We start from the raw sequence: 26,023 nt of genomic DNA, 5'->3' as shown, positions 1-26,023 counted from the left end.
GTGATCGGGCCCAGCCAGATGGCAGGCAGAAAACGTCACACCCCTGAAAGGGCTAAACGGAGGCAACGGAAGTGTTCTTCCGCTACAAGCATCTCTCTCCTGGGGGCCAGCATGAATCGAGAACCCCTCATATTTACTCCGTGAAGTGAACAGAGTCCAGGGGGAGATCAAGTTCCCAGTGTTTAGACAGACTCACACCCCGACTTCCTTCTGGATCACACTGTTCATCCTCAGAGATTTCCCCTGTGTTTAAAGTATAATAAACGGCCTGAATCCATTTTTGTGGACACGAAACTCAGCTGTGGATGAGGTCAGGGCCACCACTGCAGCAGTAAGCAGAGGGCTGGACGCTCTGCTCGGGAGGGTTACCTTCATCATGTGAGAGGGGAGCTGTGGGCCAATGAATCCCGAGGCTGCCTGTTTGCTGCTGACAACCCGCTGACTGATGACTGGTCGGGGTGAGGACTGGCCGGGGCTGTGGGCGGAATGAGGAAGTTCACCTCCGTTTTTCACATCGTGGGACCTGGGGACAGAGAGTGACAGTACTCAGGATAACATGGGACACCTCCCCAAAGAGCTCACGTACACTCCACCCTGAGTCAACAGGAGACGCGACCTGGGGAAGTGCATAGAGTCCCAGTCCGGCCCAGGCTGGCACTGGGAGCTCAGGTCAGCAGACAAAGAGGGTCACTGTGTATTCTGATCTGATATCTGTGTATTCTAGCTGAAAGGTTTTTTTTTTTTTTTTTTTTAATTTTTAAAGCTATTTTTCTTTTGTTTTCCAGTTTTCTAATTCTAAACACATATCACTGTAGAAAGATCTGTGCTGTCCTGAAAAGTTAGAAAGAAACAAAGACACTGTGCCCCCCCCCTCACCCCTTCAAGGCACCTGCCATCCAGATTTTGTAGGCTTTAGCCTGGACTGATCTCCTCAACATCAGCGTGTAAAATTTCAAACTGCTTTTCCTCCATATATAGAGCACTTTCTCATAGCATTTTAAAACACATAAAAACTTTTAACAGTTGCATTGTATTTCATCACATGCACATGCTACCATTTATGTGATCTGCTATTGTTGGCAGTTTCAGGATGTTCTGAATTTCCAGCTACTACCAATGGATATACCTTGGAGCACTCATTGGATTGTTCCAAGGCCCTACATCTCCAGAAGGAATTATCGAATCAGTAACATGCAGCAGCAGGCAGGTGCTGGCCTGGGCCTGGCCGGGGACGTGGCTGGCTGCCGGTGCCCAGGGGCTGAGAGGTGACCACACCGGGTACTCAGGAGTCCCCTTATGGAGCCTCCACTCACTGCCTCCCTGGCCCACCAGTCCACCTGGTTTGCTGCCAACAGCAGAAGCCCTCTGGCTACTCCCTTCCCTTCTTCTGTGTGTTCCTTTAACCTGCCAAAGAGCTGGGAGCTACAGTAAACACATGGCCCACTCTCAAATACACCTTCCTTACTCCCCCCATGGTCGAGATGCTGTTTAAGCAAACAATGGAATTTAAGCATGCTGATGAAGTGAAGCGCTCTTTCTGAGTTAACGGAAAAGGTGGAAATGCGCTTTCCTGAAAATACCTGATATAAAAGAGGACGTAAGCTTGCTGGCTCAGTACCGATCTGATATCACTAGTAGACACGATGGAGTCGTTCATTTGGTACCAGAGGCCGTTGCTAGCCTGTGAGACAACCAACAAAAGTGAAATCAGATTTGATCAGGTATGCGGGGAACCCCAATTCAGAGACCTGTAAGAAAAAGGGGCTACCACACGTCAACTGGAAAAGCCCCCCTTCCCTCCCAAGAATGCCAGTGTTATCTTACAGTTTACTGTAGAAAGAGTTATTAACAAAATCCACACAACTTACTTTTATGTAGCAGAAGTAATGGCCAGCATGGCAATTAAAACCAGTGTGTACCAGGACTGCATACAAAACATAAATGATCGGCTCTCCGTTTGGTTGAGACATGTACGGTCGAATATCAAGATACTCAGGGTATTTCACATCCTACACAAGAATGAAGAGAGAAAAAAGGAACATCATTTCTGAAGGAGGCAGAGCAGGAGACTCACAGAGCATGGAGCCTTACGAGCCTCGTTTCAGAAGACAGAACTAACCCGGAGCACGCCTGACTCTAAGTGCGTTTAGTGCAATCCCACTGTATTCTTCATCTCCTTTACGCAAACCCATCAAAGCAGACAGTTAACAATCACAGGTCTGGACCTGAAGTCATCGCTTATTTTTAACAATTCAGGAGCAGGTTATTTCTTCCGTGTGTATACTGGATTTCTGACCACTTTCAATTTCAGAAAGTGAGAAGAAAATGGGAAAAGTCAGTATACTATCAATCAGAAAACAAATGAATAAACAAGAAAACAAGTTCTGGTGAAAGAATGGCAAGGTGTGGCTGGGAAATCTTTGGACTTGAAATGCCATACGCGTTCCCTGAACTCACTCAGCACCTTCACTGACTTGGATGCCCAAACGCTGGTAATAAGCACAGGTTGTGACCTTCAGAAAGTCTAGCCAGCTAAAGGATACAGACAAAAACACACACCCTGTAAACACACACACCAAACTTTGAGCTCAGTTCTTTGACATTTTATTCCACTAACAAGTGCTGGAAGAACTTAGAAAATCAGGTAATAAAACTTCCATGTAGCTGGTGACAGTTAAGCCTTGAAAGGCTCAGCATAAACAGTTGTTAATAATATTATCTACCCACCTTAGCAATTTTTCCACCAGTAAAATTTGCAAAACGTTTCAGAGAAAGTGTAAGAACGTTAGAAGATCTATGTATAGTGAATCTCTTTGAAGCTGGAACCATCTTTTTACACCTTGGGAAAAAAAACAAAAACAGATGTTTAAGAAGATTAATATGGGTTGGTTGTTGTTTTTTCATCTTACCCTTGTTATTTCTCTGAAACAGTCTAAGTTTCCAAAAGAAGGGTACTGGATGAGAAATACCACCCTTTTCATCCAACAGTGAAAATATGAAAATCTGAAGTATGGGAGATGCCTAAATTAACATGAATGAAAAACACAGGACAGCTCTGAAATGTCAGGTCCTATATAGATCACTGATACTTTAGAAACTAGATTTATATAAGTTAGTCTCAGTTCAAAACAAACTGAAAAACTGGGTGGTAGAAGAACCCTGTGAAAACAAAGCCCAGATACAAAAGCAAGGAAGTAAAGACTAGAAACGTCCATGAGGTTTAAAACAAAGGAAACATCCCTCTGGTCTTAGGAGGAAAAGGGGACTTCTCCCCAAAAAAATGAACCCAGGCACCGCATTTTACTGCCCTTTGAAGATACTGTATTTTTCACAAGTTGAAGGTTTGCGGCAACCTTGCGTGGAGCAAGTCTACTGGGCCATCCTTCTAAAAGCATTTGCTCACTTCAGGTCTCTGTGCCACATTTTGGTAATTCCTGCAATATTTCCAGCTTTTTCAGTATTATTGTATCTGTTGTGATGATCAGTGACCTTTGATGTTACTCTTGTAGTTATTTTGGCATTTTTAAACAAGTATTTTTAAATTAAGGTTTGTACACTGTTTCTTAGACATAATGCTATTGCACTTAAAAACTATGGTATAATGTAGAAGTAACTTTTCTATAAACTGGGAAACAAAAAAATTCATGCAACTTGCTTTATTGCAAGATTCACTTTATTGTGCTGGTCTGGAACCAAACCCACGGTTATCCCCAAGGTCTGGCTCTACTCAGTAACAACTCTTACCCATATTACCTGACTTAAAACGAACATCTACTTAAACCATAAGAAACAGGGCTTTCTTAAAGTAGGCCCTCTTGACTTCATGGGGAAACATTACAGAATGATTCAAACTTGAGGATTCTGGCAGGCACTGCCCCAAATCCTGGGAAACAACCATGAAAAAGAGAGATCCTTGACTGCTCTGGGAGAAAGCGATGCTCCACCCGCCCCAACCCTTCACACCGGGGTCACTGGAGATGCTGCCTGACACGCCCCACCCCAGCCAGCACCTTCACACGCAGGGGCACTAATGTGTGGCTGGTCTTACCCCTCGCCTCCACCCAGCTCCCCAGGAGTGAGGACCCGCCTCCCCTAGGTCTAAGGAGTGTTAACACTGAGACTCGGATGCCCTGGCCCTCGGCGAACAGAGAGCCAGGGTCTTCCCAGGCGGTCCCGGAAGCTACCAGGAACCTTGCTGGTCACGCAGACCCGCCAAACCCTTTCAGCCCAAGCCTCCCTGCTCCCCGCCCACCGGCACCGCCATCGTACTTGCTGCACTTGTATGAGTTTTCCCCGTCGAGCTGTTCCGGCTTTACAAACTGCTCCAATGCCTTGTTGACACTCTGAGCGGCCTGGGGACAGAAGAGCACCAACAGCACGTGACCACTCACTGCCGCTTGTCAGCAAAAAGAAGAAAGATGGCCCCAAAGTGTAAAGCGAAGTGCAAATTTTATGTAAAAAGAAACTTTTTCATTATGGTGTTCAGTTTTACACATGTACTTCCAAGCTACTGCCCTCCCCACCCCCAGTTTAAAAAAAAAAAAAAAAAAAGGCAGGGGATTCCCTGGTGGTCCAGTGATTAGGACTCCGTGCTTTCACTGCCAAGGGCCCGGGTTCAATCCCTGGTCGGGGAACTAAGATCCCGCAAGCCGCACAGTGTGGCCAAAGCAAAAAAATAGAGGTTGCCCTCTGCAGCATTATTTACAGTAGCATAAAACAGGAACAAAATCAAAGTATCTACCAGGAAGGAAACAGGCATGTAAATTGGCTGAAGCATGACACACAGCAGGCCCAAGCAAAATGGAATGAAAACAGCAAGTGGCCCAAAAGACTGAAGGTGTAAACCCGTCAGTGTAAACAGTAAACAGACACTCTGGAATAGTTTATATCAAACTGTTAACAAGTGTTCATTCTGGGGACAGGCTCCCACATGTCTCCGCAGTGTTTCTCATTTTTATCCTTAGCATGTATCACACTTGAGATGAGAAAAACAAAAGCTACAGACAACAAAAAATGGGAGAGTTCAGAGAATGCAAGAAGCAAAAAACAGTTTCTAAAGAATAACCACCATGTAAATTCAGCTGATATAGGCATCATAATCTGGTTTTATTAAGATCAACAGGTTTATTAAGGTCAACGGGTAATAAAATTATTAAATGTTTTAAGTTTTTTATGATGCCTAATACAAAGTTTCAATAAGTTCCTCTAATGAAGTCTTAGCATATTAAAGTTTTCAATTCATATTCTCTAACAAGTGTAGTCTAAATTGTAAGAGAACTATAAATAAAGTTATATAAAGTATGACTAATTTTTGTTTAACTTGACTACTACCACAACTACCAAACTTACCTTTATCTCCAAAGTTATATCGAGATATGGATCAAAAGTATCTGAAACACCTTTGCAATTTAAACATTTGACTGAAATAAAAATAAAACACAAAGGATAAGCAAAGTATAATCAGTATGGCAATACCAACTACTGAAATGACAGAACACACACATACATTTACAAAACAAAAACCATAAGGTACTTTTTTCGTCTATAAGACTAGGCAAAACATGTTATGACATAGTGGGAGTCACTAATTTGGTCCATGTACACTGCTGGCTGGAGTGCAAACTGGTATAACCTCTTGGAAGAACAATATGGCAAAATCAGAATTTGAAAACACATATCCTTTGATACAGAAATTCTAACTAATTATCGTATGTATATACATTTTTACATGGACATAAAGGTATGTGTATACCAGGATGCTCAATAAAGCGCTAGTGGTAATAACAATAAAAATTAGAAACAACCTAAAAATTCACTGGTGGGGAACTAAAATAATTGGAATACTACTGCAACTGTGAAAGGCTGTGTGAGACCTTTATGTGCTGAAAATGTTAGAAAGTTTCCAGTGTGAAAAGAACCCAGGCTGTTCACGCACAGGAAGCTAACAGGAAGCTACCAGGAGGACAACCACAAGCTGGGCCAGGGGCTGACGGGGATGGGAGTCTGGGCGCAGGGAGACACACGGGCCCTTCTTAACCCCTTCCGAGCCCTTGCATCCTTTTACACCACAAGCCAGAGATCACAATTATCAACCTTTAAAACCAAGAGTTTACCTCTAGATCTTAGGTAGCCTCCAAATATCTGACAGACGAGTGTGGTGGCCTGGGTGTGTCTGTCCAATCTGAAAAAAAAAATGAAAGAGTGAGATGAGAGAAGCATTCTGCAAAAATAAGAGGTGCTGTAACTGAGCTAAAACCATGTACATCCATAAAAGAATGAGAATTCACGCAAGAGAGCCGCACAGTAAGGTGACAGCCAGAGAGCAGCCTTGCCCAATCAAAGACACGTCTGGGGTGAGGAGGAGAAGCGGTCGGACAATATTAAGAAGCGATCCGGAAATCAGGGCAGGACTCTGGCCCCGAAGCAGGCAGCAAGAGGCAGTCGCCCTCAGCAGGACTGGGACACCAGTGTGAGCACTCTGCCCTGCAGCCCAGCACCAACCAGATGCTGAGGGCCCGGCCGACGCAGGGCCGGGGGGCCGCAGGGCCGGGGGCGGCGGGAAGGGAATGCAGGCCTGCGGGGGGTGTCAAGGCAACAGCAAGTAGGCGACGACTTGTCTGTTTCTCCAACCTTCCCCTGAGCCCATGTTTAGATTTTAAAGAAGAGACTGCAGGGATTGGTAACTGACCCCAGGGACAAAGGGAACAAACACAGATTTCAAAGACTAGAGATAGGAAGCACACCTTTCAAAACTTCAACCATTTTAAAATAATGCAAACCACTCGAGGAAGAGGCAGCACAAAGTCAAAAGGTGCAGCGGACAAGGGAGCTCTGCGCGGAGTGCCCGCGGGCAGCCGGGCTGGGGCGGGGGTGACCGATGCCGTGTGGACTCACTTATTGCTGCCGTTCAAGCATGCTTTTTGCATAGCATCAACAGTGTACTGAAGGAATTCGTGGGCGTCTTCTTGGTTTCCAAAGCGGAAGTGCCTGGCTATACCTGTAGAGTTTGATGAAAGACAAAGCCTTATCATCCCCTATCATACGCCCAGGCTGCACTCCCCCCGAGGTTGTATCTTATGACAGTATACTGGTTAGATAACTATTTTATGAGGAAATAGCATTAATAAGTTTCCCCTGAGAACACTTAGGATGAGCCCTTCAGACCACTAAAAGCCCACATGGGCTGGAGTTTCTGAGAGCCCAGAGACTCTGTCTTTAGCAATAAAATGATTCTTGAATAAACTCAACTTTAGCTGTTATTGTTTCAAAATTTTGTCTCAAATGTTATGTTAGTGCACACCTCTTAACTTGGGCGCTAGAATTCCCTAAGAGAATCTATATAAAAGACAAGTGTGAACCTATCTAATTCTATCCCAATAGCCTAGAGAACATACATTCTTCACTGCACAATAACATCTCAGTCCTATTTCTAATTGACTAAATAGCCACAAGCCAAAATGATAATGAAAAATGATACAGAAGTATAAATATACATATAAGTTTATGTGAATGAATATATAAATATATATTAACTTGAATCATATGAAATTGAGCACATTCCACAAGTTCTGACCTACAAAAATGACAATTTCATTATTTAACCATATACATCTATAACCATTTAACCATATGTTAACAATTTCATTATTTAACCATATAACCATATATTTAACCATATATGTACATCCGTAGATGTATGTACACACCAGTAGCATTCTCTTAAAGAACCAGGTTTAAAAAAATTAATTATGTCTGCCATATATGTGTGCGTGTGTATATATGTGCATATCAGTATATATAATATACACATGTAATCCAACAAACAAAATCACCCCTGGCTAAAATTTTGTTAAGATTCAGCAATGTTGAAAAAATAATTTTCATGGTCTCCTCCAGCCTGTTAATAGTACCAAGGGCCAAGATAACACTTCTTTATCTTCAGCAGCTTTTTAGGCAAAAGGATTATAAATTGTCACTGTGTAATTATCCATCCCTATAATTACCCAGCTAGATATCAGATTAAGAGTCAGGTTTTTGTTTTATTTGTAAGCATTTTTTATTCCAACTCAGTTAATTAAGATAATACAAAAGCTTACTGCAAAAAACATGCAGAAAGTGCATAAAAAATTTCATGGAACCTATCAGAATCATTATAATTCAAGAGGAGATTTTAAAGTCATTAAAAATTATACAGAAACTTGTGAAATTTATCCACAAATCTGCTAAGTTCTGAGTATAAAATGTTCTTTAAGAATATAATTAACTTTATTTTGATAATTCCTGTCACTATTATAGTGTAATACTCATTCATTGAATTAAAGCTAACTGAAACTATTTAAAGAAACCGCTGGGACAATATTTAGAGTTAGTATTACTGAGCATAGAAATCCAAATATCTAGGAAAAATGCTGCAAAAGTTATCAATTTCATTAACAAATTTGAGGGTTTTATCATTTTTAATTTGCTTATATATCAAACTGAATACCATCTTCTTTACCATATTGTTATCTTTTGCTTTAGGTTTCAAAATGTGTTTACATAGTAACTGGTTTGCTAAAAAACTGTTATTCATTAAAGACATATTTATATACAATAAACTGTTTGCTGCAATACCCAAGGAGCTCATCATTTACCAGTCAGATCATTAAGACCAACTGGCTAACAAATATTCATATAAACTACTAGAGAGGATACTTACGCCGCATCTCATTAATGACAAACATCGGTTTAATAACATCCCCAGGATTACTGAGTGCCTGGGTGATATGTGCTTGCATTGTACACATCATGCAAAATCCTTCTGCATGACCTGAAAGATAACAGATGACAATCCTCCAAGTTAGCAAAACATGACACCATATGTACATCAAGGGGTGTTATAAGTAACACAAGCACACTCCTGAAACAAGGGTAACAGCGACTGTGTGTCCTGTTATTGAGCTGTATACTTTTACTCATTTCCACTTAGTTCTCCAACAAACCTAAGAGATAAATATATACTGGCTCTATTTTACAAGAAAGGAAACTGAGGCTCAGAGAGTTAAAAATTTGCTCAATGCCAAATAGTCATTAAGAGGCAGGCACATAATTGGGCTCAAATCATACCCTTCTAATTTCGAAGCCTGTGCTCTTAACTATTGTCTATACTGGAGAAATAAGAATTTTTTTTCTTATGCTACCATTTGTCTCAAACAGTAAAGGAATGTCTCCTGTGCAAGGGTTCAAAATCTCAAGTGTTCTAGCTTTTTCACATACAAAGGTCTCTGTTGTATTTTTTTAACAGCTTTTAAAAAATAGGAAAACCACCTTAGCTCATACTAAGTGGTGCTAATGGCATCTAGTGGATAGAGACCATAAATGCTGGTCAACATCCTACAGTAATCAGCCTCTACAATAAAGAATTATGTGGCCCCAAAAGTCAATTACACTGAATTCAAGAAACACCTAAAACTAAAGGTGGCTCAGTCCTGCCTAACAAAGCTTTTCAAGTCTCAAAAGGTCCAAACTATTTCCAGTTAATGTTACTGTGTCCCGGAGTAAAGCTAAAAAATATTTACAGGAATAAAAAGAAAATCTGGCACCCAGCAACATAAAATTGTAACTGAAGAGTATAAGGCATGCAAAGATGCAAAAAAGACCAATAATAGGGAGCAGATAAGCAGAAATAGATCTGGAAATGACACTGAAATAGACCTGGAAATGTCCTCAAAAACAAGGATGATAAAAAAAGACATTTTATGTGTGTATACATATATTTCTATGCTCAAGGATGTAGAAAAAAGCAAAGGCATGTTAAGGAGAGACAAGGAAATAAAATCAAATCTACTTTACAGATGAAAGGTAGGATTTCTGAGATGAAAAACACAAGTAGAGTTAATAACAGATTAGAAACAAAAGAAGGAAAGATTAGCAAACTTGAAGACTTAGCAACAGAAGTTATCTATTATGAAACACAAACCTAAAAAAAAAAATTTAAAAAAAAAAAACCTCTCAAAAGAACAAGAAAAAAGCGTACCAGTGAGCTATGGGAGCAGGCCCAGGTGTCCCCAGTGTACATGTAACGAGTCCGAAGGAGAAGAGATGGGACAAATATTTTAAGAAATGATTGTTTTCAAAGGGATAGCACGAGCAAGTTTTTTTTTAAGAGTGGCAGAATAGTTGTGCATTCTGATTGAGATGATGGTCTACATGAACCTATACCCGTATTAAAATTCGTAAAACTGACCCCCCCAAATTAATAGAACTGTACAGTAAGGAAGTTAACCAAAAAAAAATAAATAAATAAAAAAAGTTAACCATATAATAATAATTGTTATAAACATTAATTTATTAATGCTTATAAATATTGGGGGCTTCCCAAGTGATGTGAGTGGTAAAGAACCTGTCCTGCCAATGCAGGAAAGGTAAGACACAGGGGTTCGATCCTTGGGTTGGGGATATCCTCTGGAGGAGGGCATGGCAACCCACTCCACTATTGCCTGAAGAATCCCATGGGCAGAGGAGCCTGGTGGGCTACAGTCCACAGGGTCGCAAAGAGTTGGGCACAATTATAATAAACATTTTTTAAAAATGACTAAAAAGCACACAAATGTAAAGAGTAAATTTACAGATCTAACAACTTCAACAAAACCCAAACAGAAGGCTACTTATAACAGTGATTAAAAATAAAAAAGTTAAAGCAGGTGGGAATAAATTATGTATATAAGAACAAAGGTAAAACTGACAAGACTTGTTGGAAACAACGCCAAGAGAAGACAGGAGAGCCACAACTCCAAAGTGTGAAGAGGAAAATGTCAGCCCAGGATTTCCACACCCCGGGAAAACATCTTTCAGAAACAAAGATGAGCTGCTCCACTTCTCAGATGGACTAGTGATTCTTTTCCCTATTCCTCCCACTAAGTACAACAACAACAAACCCTCTGGACACTGTGTATGAAACAGACCTAAGCAAGCTGTGAAAGCTAGAGAGAAAGAGACAGAGGGACAGTTTCAGGGCCCAAGGGACCACATGGCAGGGAGTGTTCTGGTTTGCTTTCTGCTTTGGGTGTTTCAGACTTGGAGCAGCAGCTGCCACCAACCTGAAAATACCAATAAAACCAGGGAACAAAGCCACAGTGAAAGCTTCTGGCATGGTGTTAAAAAAAGGGGGGTAAAGAATGGGAACTTCCATCCATGCTAAGTGATAACAAGCCACACCCCCACCTTACAACGTCAGTGAAGATCAGAGGAGGAGCCTGGACTTCTACCCCCAAACCCAGCAGTAAAGAAGCATCCCTCCGTATTATGCTAATTTAAATAAGTCAGACACAGAAAGACAAATGCTGTCAAGGTAACACTGATGTGTCGAGTCAAAAAAGTACAACACACCAGTGAACACAACAAAAAAGTAGCATACTCAGATACAGAGAACAAGTTAGTGGTTACCTGCGGGGAGAAAGAAGGGGAGGGTGTGACAGCAGGAAGAAAGTAAGAAGTACAAACTATTGTATAGAAAATAAGCTACAAGGATAGTGTACAACACAGGAAATAGAGCCAGTGTCTTATAAATGTGCTTATAAATGGAGCATGACCTTTAAAAACTGGGAATCACTATACTGTAAAGAAGAGCCTGGTAAAGAAGGCTGAGCAGTGAAGAACTGACGCTTTCCAACTGTGGTGCTGCAGAAGACTCTTGAGAGTCCCTTGGACAGCATCAAACCAGCCAATCCTAAAGGAAAGCAACCCTGAACCTTCAGCGGAACGACTGAACTGAAGCTGCAGCTCTACTACTTTGGCCACCTGATTCGAAGAGCTGACTCATTAGAAAAGACCCTGATGCTAGGAAAGACTGAGGGCAGTGGGAGAAGGGGACAACAGAGGATGAGATGGCTGAATGGCATCACCAAATCAGAGGACGTGAATTTGAGCAAGCTCCAGGAGATAGTGAAGGACAGAGAAGTCTGGTGTGCTGCAGTCCATGCGGTTGCAAAGAGTTGGACACAACTTAGTGGCTGAACAACAACAACATATAATATTGTAATGAATTATACCTCAAGAAATAAAGAGAGAGAGAAAGAAAGAAGCATCTGTCCAGCTCCCCACTGGGTAGTGTCAGAATCAGTACTCTCGCCATCACCCGGTGGTAAAAAGCCACTGCAGTCTCCCTGGAGACTAGCGGGGGAGCGGAAACCCCCACTCCCATCCAGCAAGAACGTGGAGCCCAACCCCCACCTCAGATGTCAACAGAGGCTGAGTGTGGAATCTGGACTTCTATCTCCACCTATTTCTTCCTTTGCCAGAATGGTGTCAAGAGAAAGTCGGTCAAAACACAGATCAGATAAGATCCAATATTTTATAGCGTAACACAAAAATGTTCAGGTTTCAACTGAAAATCACTCGTCAGACTAAGAACCAAGAATTTCTGAGTGCTGGAGAAGTGAATAAGGAAGTTACGAATATACTAGAAACAAGTAAAACAATATAGAAAGACTCAACAAAGAAATAAAAGATATAAAGAACCGAATGGAAATTTTAGAAATGAGAAACACAATAACCAAAGTAAGCAGCTCTGTGGATGAGCTAAGTAGAAGAATGGAACTGACCGAGGAAAGAATCCGTAAACATGCACACAGAGGAACAGAACTTACGTCCTCTAAACAACAGAGAAAGAGCAGGCTGGGCATGAAAGGTGAGCAGAGCCTAGGGACCCGTGGGACTCTGGCAGAAGGTCTAACACACGTTATCAGAGTCCCAGAAGGAGAGGGGAGAGAAGACTGGGTTCAACGTATAAGAAACGGAGGCGGAAATTTCCCCAAATATGGCAAAAGATGTAACTCACTGCAAACACCAGACAGGAAAAAGAACAGAGAAACAGACACCAAGACACATCACGTCAAACCTGTGACAACTAAAGACACAGAAAACCACCTTGGAAGTAGTGATGGGAAAACACCACCTTACCTATGAGAGAACACTTGAATAGAAATGGATTTCACACCAAAAACCATGGAGGACAGAGGCAGTGCCACAAAACTTGTCAAGTGCTGGAAAAAAGGGACGACAAACCCAGAACCCTATGCCCAGTGGGAATGTCCTTCAGGGATAAGATGAAATTAAGACACTTTCAAGTGAAGCGAAACTAGGAGAATCTGTCACCAGTAGACTTACCCTAAAAGAATGACTTAAGGAACGACTTAAAGAGTGACTTCTTTAAGTCAGAAGCTCTCTAAACAAAAAGGAAGTGATTTGGGTTTTTGGTTGTTGTGTTTGTTTTTTTTTAAAGCAACCCTGGAACATCAAGAAGGAAGAATAAAAACATGGTAATCAAAAATATAGACAAATACATTTTCCTTCTCTTGGGTTTTTTTCTAAATTATGTGACAGTTGAAATAAGAATTATAACACTGTCTATAAATGTGGTACTAAGTGTACGTAAAGGAAATATTTAATTACATGGTTACTAGGGAAGAATAAAGGAGACAAAAGGTAAAGTTTCTACATTTCCCTTGAATTGGTAAAATGACATTAGTAAACCATGAAAAGCTACACATAAATAATGTAAACCTAGAGGAACCTCTAAAAAGAGTATATAAAGAGATACACTCAAAAACATAAGCACAAAAATAAATTTTAAACAAAAGTTTAAAATACTCAAGTAACCCACAAGTAGGCAGAGATAAGACAAGTGAATAACTCAACAGAAAACAAAATACAAAATGGTAAACTTGAGTCCTAATGTATGAACAACTACCTTAAATATTAATAAATACACTAATGAAAAGATCTAAATTAACAAAGCAGATTTAAAAACATGATTCAACTACTGTGCCTGTAAGAAACTCACTTCAAATGTAATGATACAAACAGGCTCAAAGAAGAAAGATGGAAAAATATGTCATGCAAACATTAACCCAAAGAAAGCAGGAATGGCTATATTAACAGCAGACAGAGCAGACTTTAGAGCAAAGAAAGCTATCAGAGAAAAGGACGTTATATAAAGGATCAATCCATCAGAAAGACAAAGCAATCCTAAATGTGTTTGTACCAAACAACAGAGCTGTCAAACACATGAATCAAACTCTGACAGGACTGAAAATGGATATATAGAAATCCACAATTAGAGCTGGAAACCTCAACATCCTTCTGTCAACAATTGAACAATTAATCAGAAAACCAGCAAGGATATAGAAGAACTCAACAACACCAAGAGCTAATGAGATTCCATCAACATTTATAGAATACCCCACCCAACAACAGAATACACATGTGTTTCAAGGGCTCACAGAACACACACCAAGATAGACTATGTCCTGGGCCACAAACAAACCTCAAAAAATAAAACAACAGAAATCATAAAAAGTACAGAATGGAAACTCCTAAAAATCAGTGAGAGAGAGAGAGAGAACACAGGAAAGTCTATAAATACCTGGAAACTGAGTAACATCCCTGAACAACCCATGGTTCAAAGGGTTAAAATAAACATTGAGAAGACAACATATCAGAAGTTTGGAGACACAGTTAAAGCGGAGTCCAAAGGGGGATTCACAGTTGTAACAATATCAGAAACAAAAACAAGGAAATCAACACAGACCCTGCAGACATCAAAGGAAAAACAAGAGAACATACATAAATATATCCTGTGATTAACTTGACACATGTAAATTTGACAACTTAGAAACGGACCAACTCCTCAAAAAAGTGGACTACCATAACCCATCGAAAATAATCTGAATAGCCCTATACCTACTAAGGAAATTAAATTGCAAGTTTAAAACTCCCCCCAAAAAAGAAATCTCCAGGTCAAAATATTTTCACTGATGGATTCTACACTGAATGTTTATATAAGAATTTACATCAATGTTCTATACAATCTCTTCCAAAAAATAGGAGTTAACATATCCCAAACACATTTTATAAAGCTAGTATTATCCTAATACCAAAACCAAACAACGGTGGTACAAAAACAAAAGATTACAGACCGATACATCTCATGAACAGATGTAAAAACCCTTAATAAAAATTCAGCAAAATATAAAAATAATTAAACATCATGACCAAATGTAGTTTATTCCTGAGATACAAAGCTGACTCAATACTGGAAAATCTACCAGAATATTCCACCATAATAAGCTAAAGAAGAAATTCACATGATCATATCAATTTGATATAGAAAAAGCTATTGACAAAAATCAACACTATTTCATGATAAAAAGCAGGAACTGGTAAACAGGGGGAAAAAAAGAAACAGAGCAGAACTTCCCTGTCTTGATAAACAGGATACACCAAAAACCTACAGCTAATGTCAAACTGAATGCTTTTCCCCTAAGATCAGAAATGAGGCAAGGATGTCACCTCTGATCACTGATTCAACATAGTGCAAGAAGTTCTAGCCAGTGAAATAAGGCAAGAAAAGGGAAAAAAGGATACAGATAAATAAAAAGTAAGTAAAAATGCCCCTATTTACATATGGCATGACTCTCTAGATAGAAAAATACAAGGACTCCACAAAAAAAAAAAAAAAAAAAGCCTAGAACTGTTAAGTGAAGTCAGCAAGGTCAATATACAAAAATTTAAAAAAATGAAATGTTATTTTTATATACCAGCAATAAACTCATTAACACCAAAATTAAAAATATAATGATGCCTCTGATTCCTCAAAAAATAAAAGAATCATATGTTTAACTAACAAAACAAAACATGCTGATAACTATGCAACACTGGTGAAACAACACAGAGATCTAAGGAAATGCAGAGACACACCACATCCACAGACTGGAAATGTCAGCACAGTAAAGATGTCCCTTCTCCCCAAACTGAGATACAGGTTTAACAAAACTCCTATCAAAATCCCAGTAAGATTTCTTTGTAAATACAGACAAGATTATTCTATAATTTATATAGAAAAACAAGGGAACTAGAATAGAGAAAAACAATTTTGAAAAAGAGTAAGTGGATGGAATCATTCTATCTGATATCAAGATTTACTGCACACACACAGTAACAAAAGACTGTGCTGAGGTCAGATACGTATCTTAACAGAACAGAACAGGGGACCCAGAGACAGACCCACACAAATATACCCAAGTGATTTTTCACAAAAGTATGAAAACTATTCAGTGAAGGAAAGTTTAGCCTTTTCAACAAATGGTGCTAGAGCAACTGAACAACCACAAACATACAAACAAAAAAACAAAACAAACTTCACGCTATATAAAAATGGACATAAAAGGATCATATATCTAAACGTAAAATATAAAACTATAAAACCTTTCAGAAAAAAAAAAAAAAAAACTGGACAAAATCTTCAGGGTCAAGGGCTATGCAAAGAGGTCTTATACTCAACAGCAAAAACATAATCCATGAAAGGAAAAACTCAACTTCACCAAAATTGAAAACTCTTGTTCTGTGAAAGATTCTGCTAAGGGTAAGGGGATAAAAAGACAAGTTTCAAACTGGCAGAAAACGTTGGAAATATATATCCAAAAGACCTAATATCTAATACATAAAGAACAAAACAATATAAAAACAAAAGAACACAATAGAAAATGAACAGAAGACATAAAGAGACATTTTACCAAAGAGGGTAAACAGATGATAAACAAACACATGGAGAGAAGTTCAAGACCTTTAGGCATTAGGGAAATCCAAATTAAAACCTGAGATATCATTATATGCATAATTAAAGCATGGCTAAAACAAAAAATAGTGACAACATCAAATGTTGGCAACAATGAAGAGCAATTGGAACTCTTCATACATTGATGGTGGAAATGCAAAATGGTCAGCCAAGAAACTAAGGCAATTTCTTATAAAACCAAATATGCAAAAAAAAAAAAAAAAAAAAACCAAATATGCAACTACCTCATGACCCAGCAACGGCAGCCTGGGCACTTATTCCAGAGAAATAAAGACTTCTGATCACACATATGCTCTCAGTTCAGTTCAGTTCAGTCGCTCAGTCGTGTCTGACTTGTTGTGGCCCCATGAACCGCAGCATGCCAGGCCTCCCTGCCCATCACCAACTCCCGGAGTCCACCCAAACCCATGTCCATTGTGTCGGTGATGCCATCCAACCATCTCATCCTCTGTCGTCCCCTTCTCCTCCTGTCCTCAATCTTTCCCAGCATCAGGGTCTTTTCCAATGAGTCAGCTCTCTGCATCAGCTGGCCAGAGTATTGGAGCTACACAGTAATGTTTACAGCGGCTCTATTCATAATATCCAAAACTAGAAACAACCCAGACGTTGTGGTTCATCCATACCATGGAATACGACTCAGCAACAAAAAGGAACAAATTATTAATATATACAACAAAGTGAAGAAATATCCAAAGACTTAGGCTTAAGTGAAGAAGCCAATTCCCTATAATTCAATAGATGCAACATTCTTGAAATAACAACATTAACTGAAAACCAGGGTGGTTCGCCAGGCATTAAGGAGGATGTAGGGGCATGAGGGAAGTGGGCTTGGCTTTAAAGGGAAACTTCCTTAGGAACGGAAACGTTCCATACCTTGACTGTATCGGGATCAATATCCTGGTTGCAAGACTGAACTGCGGAGTCACCACTCGGGGAAACTGGGTAAGGGTACACGGGATGTCTCTGTGTGATTGCTTATAACTGCACGGAAATCTAAACCTACCTCAAAATAAAAAGTTTAACTTCAAAAAAGGCAAAATAAAGACATTTCAGACCAAGGGAAAAAAAAAATCAGCAAAAATAGTTAAGAGAATTCCTCCAGGCATAAGAAAAATACCAGATGGTACCTGGATCTACACAGAGGAATTAAAAGCAGTAGAAATGATAAGAGTAAGAAATATAAAAGATTTGTAAAGAAACTTTAACAAACCACTTAAAATTTTCAATTTTATTTAAAGCAAAATAACACAACGTATTATGTGATTACAAAATAAGTAAAAATAAAATGTATGACAACAATAGCACAAATGCCTAGGGAGAGGTCATGAAAGTATATTGTCATAAAGTCCTTACAACACATAAGAAATGGAATAGTATTTTATTTTTTTTCCCCCACCCCCCGGAACAGTATTTTAAAGGAAGCTAAAGATGTAAGCTAAAGATGGTAAGTTAAAGATGTATGTTAAACCCTAAAGCAACCACTACAAGGAGAAAACAAAGTTGAGAAGATATGCCAATAAAGTAGAGGAAATATCATATAATCACTCATTCCAAAAGAAGGCAGAAACAGATGAAAAAGGGAACAAAGAATACAGGACAAACAGAAGACAAATAGCAAGATGGTAAATAAAAAACCCAATCATATCAATACTCTCATTAAATATAAATGATTTACACTCTAAAATAAAAGGTAGAGACTGTAAGACTGGATTAAAAAATAAGAACTATAGGCTATTTATAAGAATTTTATTTAAAAAAAAAAAAGAATTTTATTCAGTGTATTTTATTTCAATGTATCTCTCCCAAAATTTGATAGAACAAGTAGGCAGAAAAGCAGTAAGAACATAAAAGACTATCTTAACATTATCAACTAACTAAACATAATCAGCATTTATAGAAACTCCAACCAATGCAGAATATACATCCTTATTAAGTACACATGGAATATTTAACAAACTAAACCACATTCTAGTGCATAAAACAAGTCTCAAGTTTCAAAGGATTCAAACAATAAAAGTATCTTCTCTGACCACAATGGAATTAAATTAGTAATCAGTAGCAGGACAATTTCTGAAAAATCCCCAAACATCTGGCAACTGAATAACATGCCTCTAAGCAATCACATGGGTAACCAATCAGGTAACTATTAAAAAAAAAAATACGAGAATTAAGGAGCTAGCAAAATTGTAGGATATGAAATCAATAAACAAGAGTCAACTGCATTTCTACAGTCTAGCAATAAACAATCAAAACTTGAAGGTCAAAATATATATTACCATTTATAATAGCTTTCAAAAATATGAAATAGTTAGCAATAAATAGGATTTTAAAATGTGCACATTACACTTGTATACTGAAAACTATGCAACAGCACTAAGAAAAACCAAACAGAACCTAAATAGATGGAGACGTACATCTTGCCTGTGGGTCAGAAGGCAATACTGTTTAGATGTCATACATCTCAAACTGATTTACAGATTCAACACAATCCTAGGCAAACTCTCAGGAGGCTTTTTTGTAGAAATTGACAAACTGATTTCAAAGTTAATTTGGAAACGCAGAAGACCAAGAACAGCCGGGGAAACAGCTTTGAAAAAGGAGAGCAAAGTTGGAAACGCTACCTAGTTTCAAAACTTTTAAATACACAGTAACCAGACACTGCTGTTATCAGGCTGTGGTGCAACTAAGCCAGTGCCCTAGAGCTGTGTCCTGCAACAAGAAGCCACCTCATAAGCAGCCCCAGCACCGCAACAAGAGAGCAGTTCCCGCCTGTTGCAAATAAAGAAAGCCGGTGCAGCAATGAACACCCAGTGCAGTCAAAGAGGCAAATAATAAATAAAAGAAATAATTTTTTAAAAAGACATTGTGTTATGGAGTCAAGACAGATGTGGATCAGTGTAACAAAACAGGTCAGAAACAGATCCATATGGATACGATCGATTGATTTTTGCAATGGTACAAAAACAATTCAGTGGAGAAAGGGCTATCTTTTGAATAAGCAATGCTGGAACAATTGGATATTCATATTGAAAAACATGAACTCTACACCACAGACAAAAATTAACTCAAAATGGATCACTGACCTAAACATAAGAACTAAAACTATAAGACTGCTTTAAAAAAAAAAAAAAAAAGACTGCTTAAAAAAAAATAGAGGAAATCTTTGCGACCTCTGGTTAGGCAAAGATTTCTTAAATACTGAGAGCACAACAGACAAAGAAAGAAAAATACTGACATAAATAAAACATGCTCTTTGAAAGACAGCGTGAAGAGACTACTTTCTCCAGGTTGAGAAATAAGGTTTGCAAATCATGTACTAGATAAAGGACTCTATCCAGAATACATAAAAAAAGTCTCAAAACTCAACAAGAAGAGAATTACCCAATTTTAAATCAGGCCAAAGATAGGAGCAAGCACTTGGGCAAAGCAAATACACAGCTGCTGAAGAACGATATGGAGGGATGTTCAACACCATTATTCACTACAGAAATGCAAATTCAAACCACGGTAAGATACTGTCACACTACACACCTGTTAAGAGTTGCTAAAATTAGAAAGAATGACCACACCAAGGATAAGGGAAGATGGGGAGCGAATAACTTTCATTCATAGCTGGTGGGAATGTAAAATCTCATACTCCTCTTCCCAGTTTGGAAGTATTTTAAAGTCAAGCGTACCCATATTATAGGACCAAACCATTCCTCTCCTAGATGCTTACCCACAAGAAATGAACACACGTCCTTACGAAAACCTCACAGCAGCTTCACTTGTGACCGCCTCGAAAGGGAAATAACCCACAGGTCCGTCAACAGGTGAATGGAGAAACAGACTGTGGTACACCCATCCATACAATGGAGTACTAGTCAGCAATAAAAAGTAACCGCTGATCCAGCAGCAACACGGAATGAGTGACACTGAAATAACTGTGCTGAGCGAAAAAGCCAGGCATTATAGATACTGTGTAATCCCCCATAGTTGGCATTCTAGGAAACACAAACTCATCTGCAGTAAAACAGAAAGCCCATCAGTGGCTGCATGGTCTGGAAGGGATGCAGGGCAGGAAGGGCTGGAAGGGCTGATTTCAAAGCCACACTGAGACTTTCCGGGGCGATGAAAGAGTTCATCGTGGTGGTTTCATGGGTGCGCACAAACGTCAAGATGCATCAAACTGTGTATTTTAAGTATGCACAGTTTACTGTTTATTGATAACGAGGGAAAACTACCAACAGCCCGTAGCAGACGGGCACCTGACTCTGGAACCCCAGGCAGCTGCACCTTTGTCTCCATCCCTCTCTCTCGATGCCCAGGTGCCACGGCTGGACTCTCACACCCCAGTTTTATTAAGTGTAAAAATGATCAGAAAACTGTCCGTGTTAATATGTCAATTATTAGATATTAACATAATTACCAACTATGGACTTGGAAAAGGAAAAAATGAGGGCAAAGAGAATCTTCTTTCTGTAATCTGAACCCCCTGGCATAGCAAAAACCTCTTGGTGGTTGACAGTCTCAGTGATTTTCCTTTGGTTACTTTAAATTTTTCTGTACTTTCCAAATTCTTTACACAGCCATAATTTTGCTCTTTGGGGGGAAAAGTTTTAAAAGAATGTGTCTAAATTCTCCATCAAGTAAAGGACTATTCAGGAATTTCCTGATGCTCCAGTGGTTAGGACTGAGCACTTTCACTCCCGAGAGCCCGGGTTCAATCCCTGGTGAGAGAACTAAGATCCCACAAGCCACCAAAAAAAAAAAAGTAAAGAACTATTCAGAAAGAAATCAAGGGCTTTTTTTTTTTCACCCTAATAATGAAGGACTAGCACCTGAACATACACACACACATTCACGTAGATCAAAGAACAGGGAGTTTTCATTTATAAAAGGTGAAGGGCATTTATAATACTATATGTAGACGTTCAAAACCTCAACAAAAAACAGATACGTTCTAAATTCTGAATTTCACTAGTTGACCACTGAGTTGGCTCTCCCCCTAGTTAAAGTAAAACATGCTCTTTGAAAGACATAACATGTTTTTAAAGACATAACATGTTTTAACTAATTTCCTGCCCTCTAGGTTGGAAACTGAGCTCTCACACACCAAAGGGAAAGTCCGGCACAAATTTCCAGGGGTCAGGAGCTGTGACCAGAGGCTCCTCTCACGCTTAAATTCTGTAAATGAATCAAGCCTTCGACACAGGATGGACGCCAGGAGAGGCAGGACTCAACCCTGCTTGTCCCCAGCTGTTGGCAGTAGATATTTATGGCACGCTTTGCAGCAAGTGTAGAAAGTCAGCAGTGTATTCAGAAACACCAAATGCTGAACAAACACATTTCTTTTTAAATAATTTCAGATTAAATTACGTGCAAAATGTTTTTTATGCAACCTGAATGCAAACCTTTGAGTCTTCCTCCGTGGTTTCTCAAAGAAACCAACTTAGTGATGACCAAATTCTTGACTTAACTCTTCACTTTCATTTCAGAGAAAACAATGAAAGTAGGTTAGCATACCACAACACTGCACACGTCAGGACACTTACATGTCTTGGAGTGCTCGTGTGAAAGCATGTAGTTGGCGAGAGGTGGCGTGTAAGTTAAACACTGCAGTGCTGCGTTTGCAAAACAGGTATTGCCCAAATTCTGGAGCCCGGCTCCTACTCTATGAGTCTGTTGCCATTTAAGACAAATCTTCTCAGATGGGAAGAGAACTTTTTGTGGAGGAGCAATGCCATCACCTAGGGCTAGAAAAATAAACAGTTAAAAGGAAAGCTTTGTACACTTTTGAAGCTCAATAAATAACAACACATCACACCTGAACTTGACCAAGATTCTTATGACCAGCTAACCAGAAACACAGGGGAGAAAGGGACATTTTAAAAGAAAAGAGCCCAGAATGCGGGAAATTCTAAATGATTTGGTTATTTTGATAAATAAATTTCAAGGACAAAAGTGTCTGTGTGGGAGGGGGGACAGTATTTAACAGATTTAAAAAAACTTAAAAGAGACATTCAACAAATGCAAAGGGTAGACCTTGTTTGGAAGTTGGTTTCAATGACCAACTGTTAAAAACCATTCTACGACGACGGGGGACATCTGAATATTGACTGGATTTTTAATAGGAAAACATTTTAATTTTCAGAAAAGAATGATTTAGATAGACACATTAAACCATTTACAGATGAAATAGCAAGTCTGAGATTTGCTTTAAACGGTTGGGAAGTGAGGCGAGGAGTTAATGGAGGTACGAGTGGCCAGGAGCCGACAGACAAGGCTGACCGGAGGGCACCTGAGGCTCCGCCATAGTCGTCCTGCCTACTTAGCTAACACCAGCACCCTCGGTCGGCCCCTGCGGCGGTGCGGACAGCCCGGCCCGCGCCGCCCGCCTCCGCCGACCGAGTCCTCACGATTCTGAAGGGTGGCAGTGACGTCATCCCAGCTTCACCAGTAAGGAGATGGGATTTTAGGCAGCATGGTGACATACTCAGAAAGACACTATTCACGAAGAATTTATCTATTTTTAAGACTTAAATGGCTAATTGACAACTATGCTAATAAAACTCAGGTGAAGCTCAAAAACAACTTATTTAGGAGAGGCCAAAATCATCCGCAGCCAGAGTGTTTCTTCAGAAGTCTGCCAGTTCCTCAGTGCCACCAAAGACTAAGACGCCCGCTAGATGGTTCTCGGCTTGCAACAGCGATGTTGAGCATTTCGGTAGGCAAAAAGGCAGGCTTCAGCTTCGTGAAGAAGGCAGAGCCAAATCAGGAACAGAGACGTGAGTCTTTAAAACGTGTGACAAGCGCCCCAAAAAAGGGCTGGGGGTGACACCCACTCCACCCTGGGGCAGAGAGGAGCCCCGCCAGGCGAGAGGAGGCGGGGTCTGCGGGAAGGTGTCCTGGGGCAAAGTCCTGTCTGTAAAGGTCTCCAAACCTCTCTGTAAAACTGTTCTGTGAGACCAACTCCCCCAAACACCTTCAGCAAATCGCACCCCCCACCCCACATCACAGCATCACATGTACTGAGAGGACTCAAACAATCCGAGGGCCAAGCCATCCTACGTGAACAATGTCCTGAGTAGGAATCAATCTTTTCTCACAATTTCAAAGCTTTCAAATCCCCAAGTTTTAGGAGCACCAGCTAAAGTATCCACGTCTTACTTCTCTGGATGACTTTTAACACATGTAACCACATTTATATGGTTGGATACATAATGTAATATTTATGTGATCTGCTCTCTTTCAAAGAGCTTTATGACTACAGATGATTTTAACTGGGCAAAAACACACAAAAAATTGAAAACAAAGTTGGGCAGAGCTCATTTGTCAAAAGTCACCAGTTTTTAAATCTTTAGGAGGCAGACGATTACTCAGGGTGCGATAGATAATGACGCTAATGAGACGCTCGTGCATCTCGGTTCTCACCAGAATAAAGTTTGTCCTTCAAAAACTAGGAGTTAAAGAAATTCACAGTAACTAAGAATAATCTAACCCTGTTATGATACGTATGTTAATCCTGAAGCAGAAGCAGAGGAAAATGAAGCCCGTCAAATAATGTAACTCTGCTGGCCACTCGGGTGGCAATAATTTATCTTGCAAAATAAGCCCCTCTCTGAAACTACCAACTTATGGACAGCATTTATACAGGAGTTTCCTGTAGTGATTCCGTCTTTTAAAAAGTAATACCTTGATCCTTTTGTGGTGATGGTTTTGATTTTTCAGGTACAGATGAACTTGAATAAACTACAGCACCAGGTACTGGTCCTAAAGAAAGCGTGTGATTTGAAACATCATTTAACGAAGACACAGCACCCCAGCTGGCAGAACCTGCATCCATGTCTCCAGGTGAGACGGCCTCAGAACTGCCAGGCTGGTTCTGATAGGTTGATGGGTCTGAAGATTCAGAAGCTTTGTCAACTATGGTCATTGTTCAACTCTGTAAAAGACGAAAAGCATGTTTGCTTCATAAGGTCAAGAAAAGTCATCTACTTATTCTACCATTAAATCTTAGAAAATAATTAAAAGCAGTTAGGCTAATTTTCCAATAAATCACTCCAATATAAAAGCAACAGTATTTTTTTTTAGCTCTGTAATAATTTTCTTGGGATATTTACCATTGTGCTAATCTGAACATGCCAACGATTTTTCATCATAAAATCTTCAGTGAAGTATTTGATTAGATTGTGTCATTCTATTTCATGCCCTCTGAAAATCTAATATTTTGATTTACAATCAAGTACCTCAATTTCCAATTCTCTACATTCATGAAGTATCTCTTTTTCTCTCTTGTGCTTAAACCTGGAATGTGAAATGCACTAATACCTTTGGCTCAATTTTCAATTCATATGTAATTCCCCAGGGAAAAGGCTCAGCTACCTGAAAAGAAAACCGAGCTTTAAGCTTCAAGTTCAAAATGACACTGTTTGAACTATACTACTTTAGAAAAAAAATAGGAAGTCTCACTTTTGAAACACATTTTCTGAAAAGGCTCATTCATTTGGTATACATGACTTTTTAAAATGAAGCCTGTTAAGGCATTTCTGACATCAAACTGGAAAACAAACACGTTATAAAAGTACTTCACTGTAATTTTCTCTCTGAACCCTTCTAAAATCTTGGGACCACCACTAATTGAGCACTTTCTACGTCCTAGGCATGTGTTAGTCACTAACCTAATATTCATAAGGACCTGTGAGAGACTGGACAGAATCAACCGGGCCTACGAAACGGGGCAACCCTAACCCAAACTAGTCTCCGCCGGGAACAGGCGCCAGGCCCCACATTCCCGGCGGGCCTCCTTCGGGCTCCACCAAGGCCCAGGGCACAGCACCCCAGGAACGCTCAAGCAGGCCACCGTCCTGCAGGTGCCCCTCCAGCTGAGCCTGCCCCCTCACAGGTCCCCAACACCTGGACCCGCCCTGCCAGCCCCGGAAACCTCCCCAGGCACGCTCAGCCCTCTCCCCATCCTACCAGCTCTCTCGCCGCTGGGCACGGGCTGGTCTTCTTCCCCCAGGTCTCTCCCACCCTTCCACCTCCAGCCAGTGAACACTCCCCCGGCTCCCTTTAGACCCTTGCCTGGACAGCCCCCTCCCCCAAGGCGGGCTGAGAACCCCTCCTGGAAGCTCCCCAGCACCCAGGGCACCCTCCAGTTGGTTTCCGGGGGAGCTGTCCTGCCTGCCAGGCTCCTGTCTGTACGCCCTGACCTGGCACAGGGAAAACTCCCCAAACGTGCTGAACAGATGAATGAGCTGTGAAGAGAGGATGGAACCAGTGTCTGCTCGTAGCACCAGGCTGCGGTGACTGATTTGTATAAAGTATCTCTGAAGTAGGATTAAAACTTATTTCAAAAAATACTCAAAACAGTGAAATAAATACCCATGTATATGACACCTTAACAAATGTAATGATGCACTGTCTACT

The 26,023-nt window shown here is 40.1% G+C and overlaps 1 protein-coding gene across 4 annotated transcripts in view; it reads right to left on the bottom strand.

Annotated features, from left to right (window-relative positions):
• Positions 1 to 26,023, bottom strand: part of USP42 (ubiquitin specific peptidase 42) — a 49,836-nt gene that overhangs the window by 10,720 nt on the left and 13,093 nt on the right. For 2 of the 4 annotated variants that reach the window (XM_061153694.1, XM_061153693.1), the window contains exons 2-12: positions 24,290 to 24,539; positions 22,150 to 22,350; positions 8,699 to 8,809; positions 6,895 to 6,997; positions 6,114 to 6,181; positions 5,350 to 5,420; positions 4,270 to 4,352; positions 2,728 to 2,839; positions 1,869 to 2,009; positions 1,581 to 1,681; positions 370 to 523 (exon numbers count right to left, since the gene is read on the bottom strand). In XM_061153694.1, coding sequence (XP_061009677.1) covers positions 370 to 523; positions 1,581 to 1,681; positions 1,869 to 2,009; positions 2,728 to 2,839; positions 4,270 to 4,352; positions 5,350 to 5,420; positions 6,114 to 6,181; positions 6,895 to 6,997; positions 8,699 to 8,809; positions 22,150 to 22,350; positions 24,290 to 24,530 — 1,386 coding nt within the window. In that variant the 5' untranslated portion in view covers positions 24,531 to 24,539. The other 2 variants (XM_061153692.1, XM_061153695.1) reach the window with 2 other exon arrangements.

The sequence above is a fragment of the Dama dama genome, chromosome 10, assembly GCF_033118175.1.
Source record: "Dama dama isolate Ldn47 chromosome 10, ASM3311817v1, whole genome shotgun sequence".
Lineage (NCBI taxonomy): Eukaryota > Metazoa > Chordata > Mammalia > Artiodactyla > Cervidae > Dama > Dama dama.
Note: the sequence above shows the minus strand (reverse complement) of the source record. Positions and strands in the feature narration are given on the sequence as shown.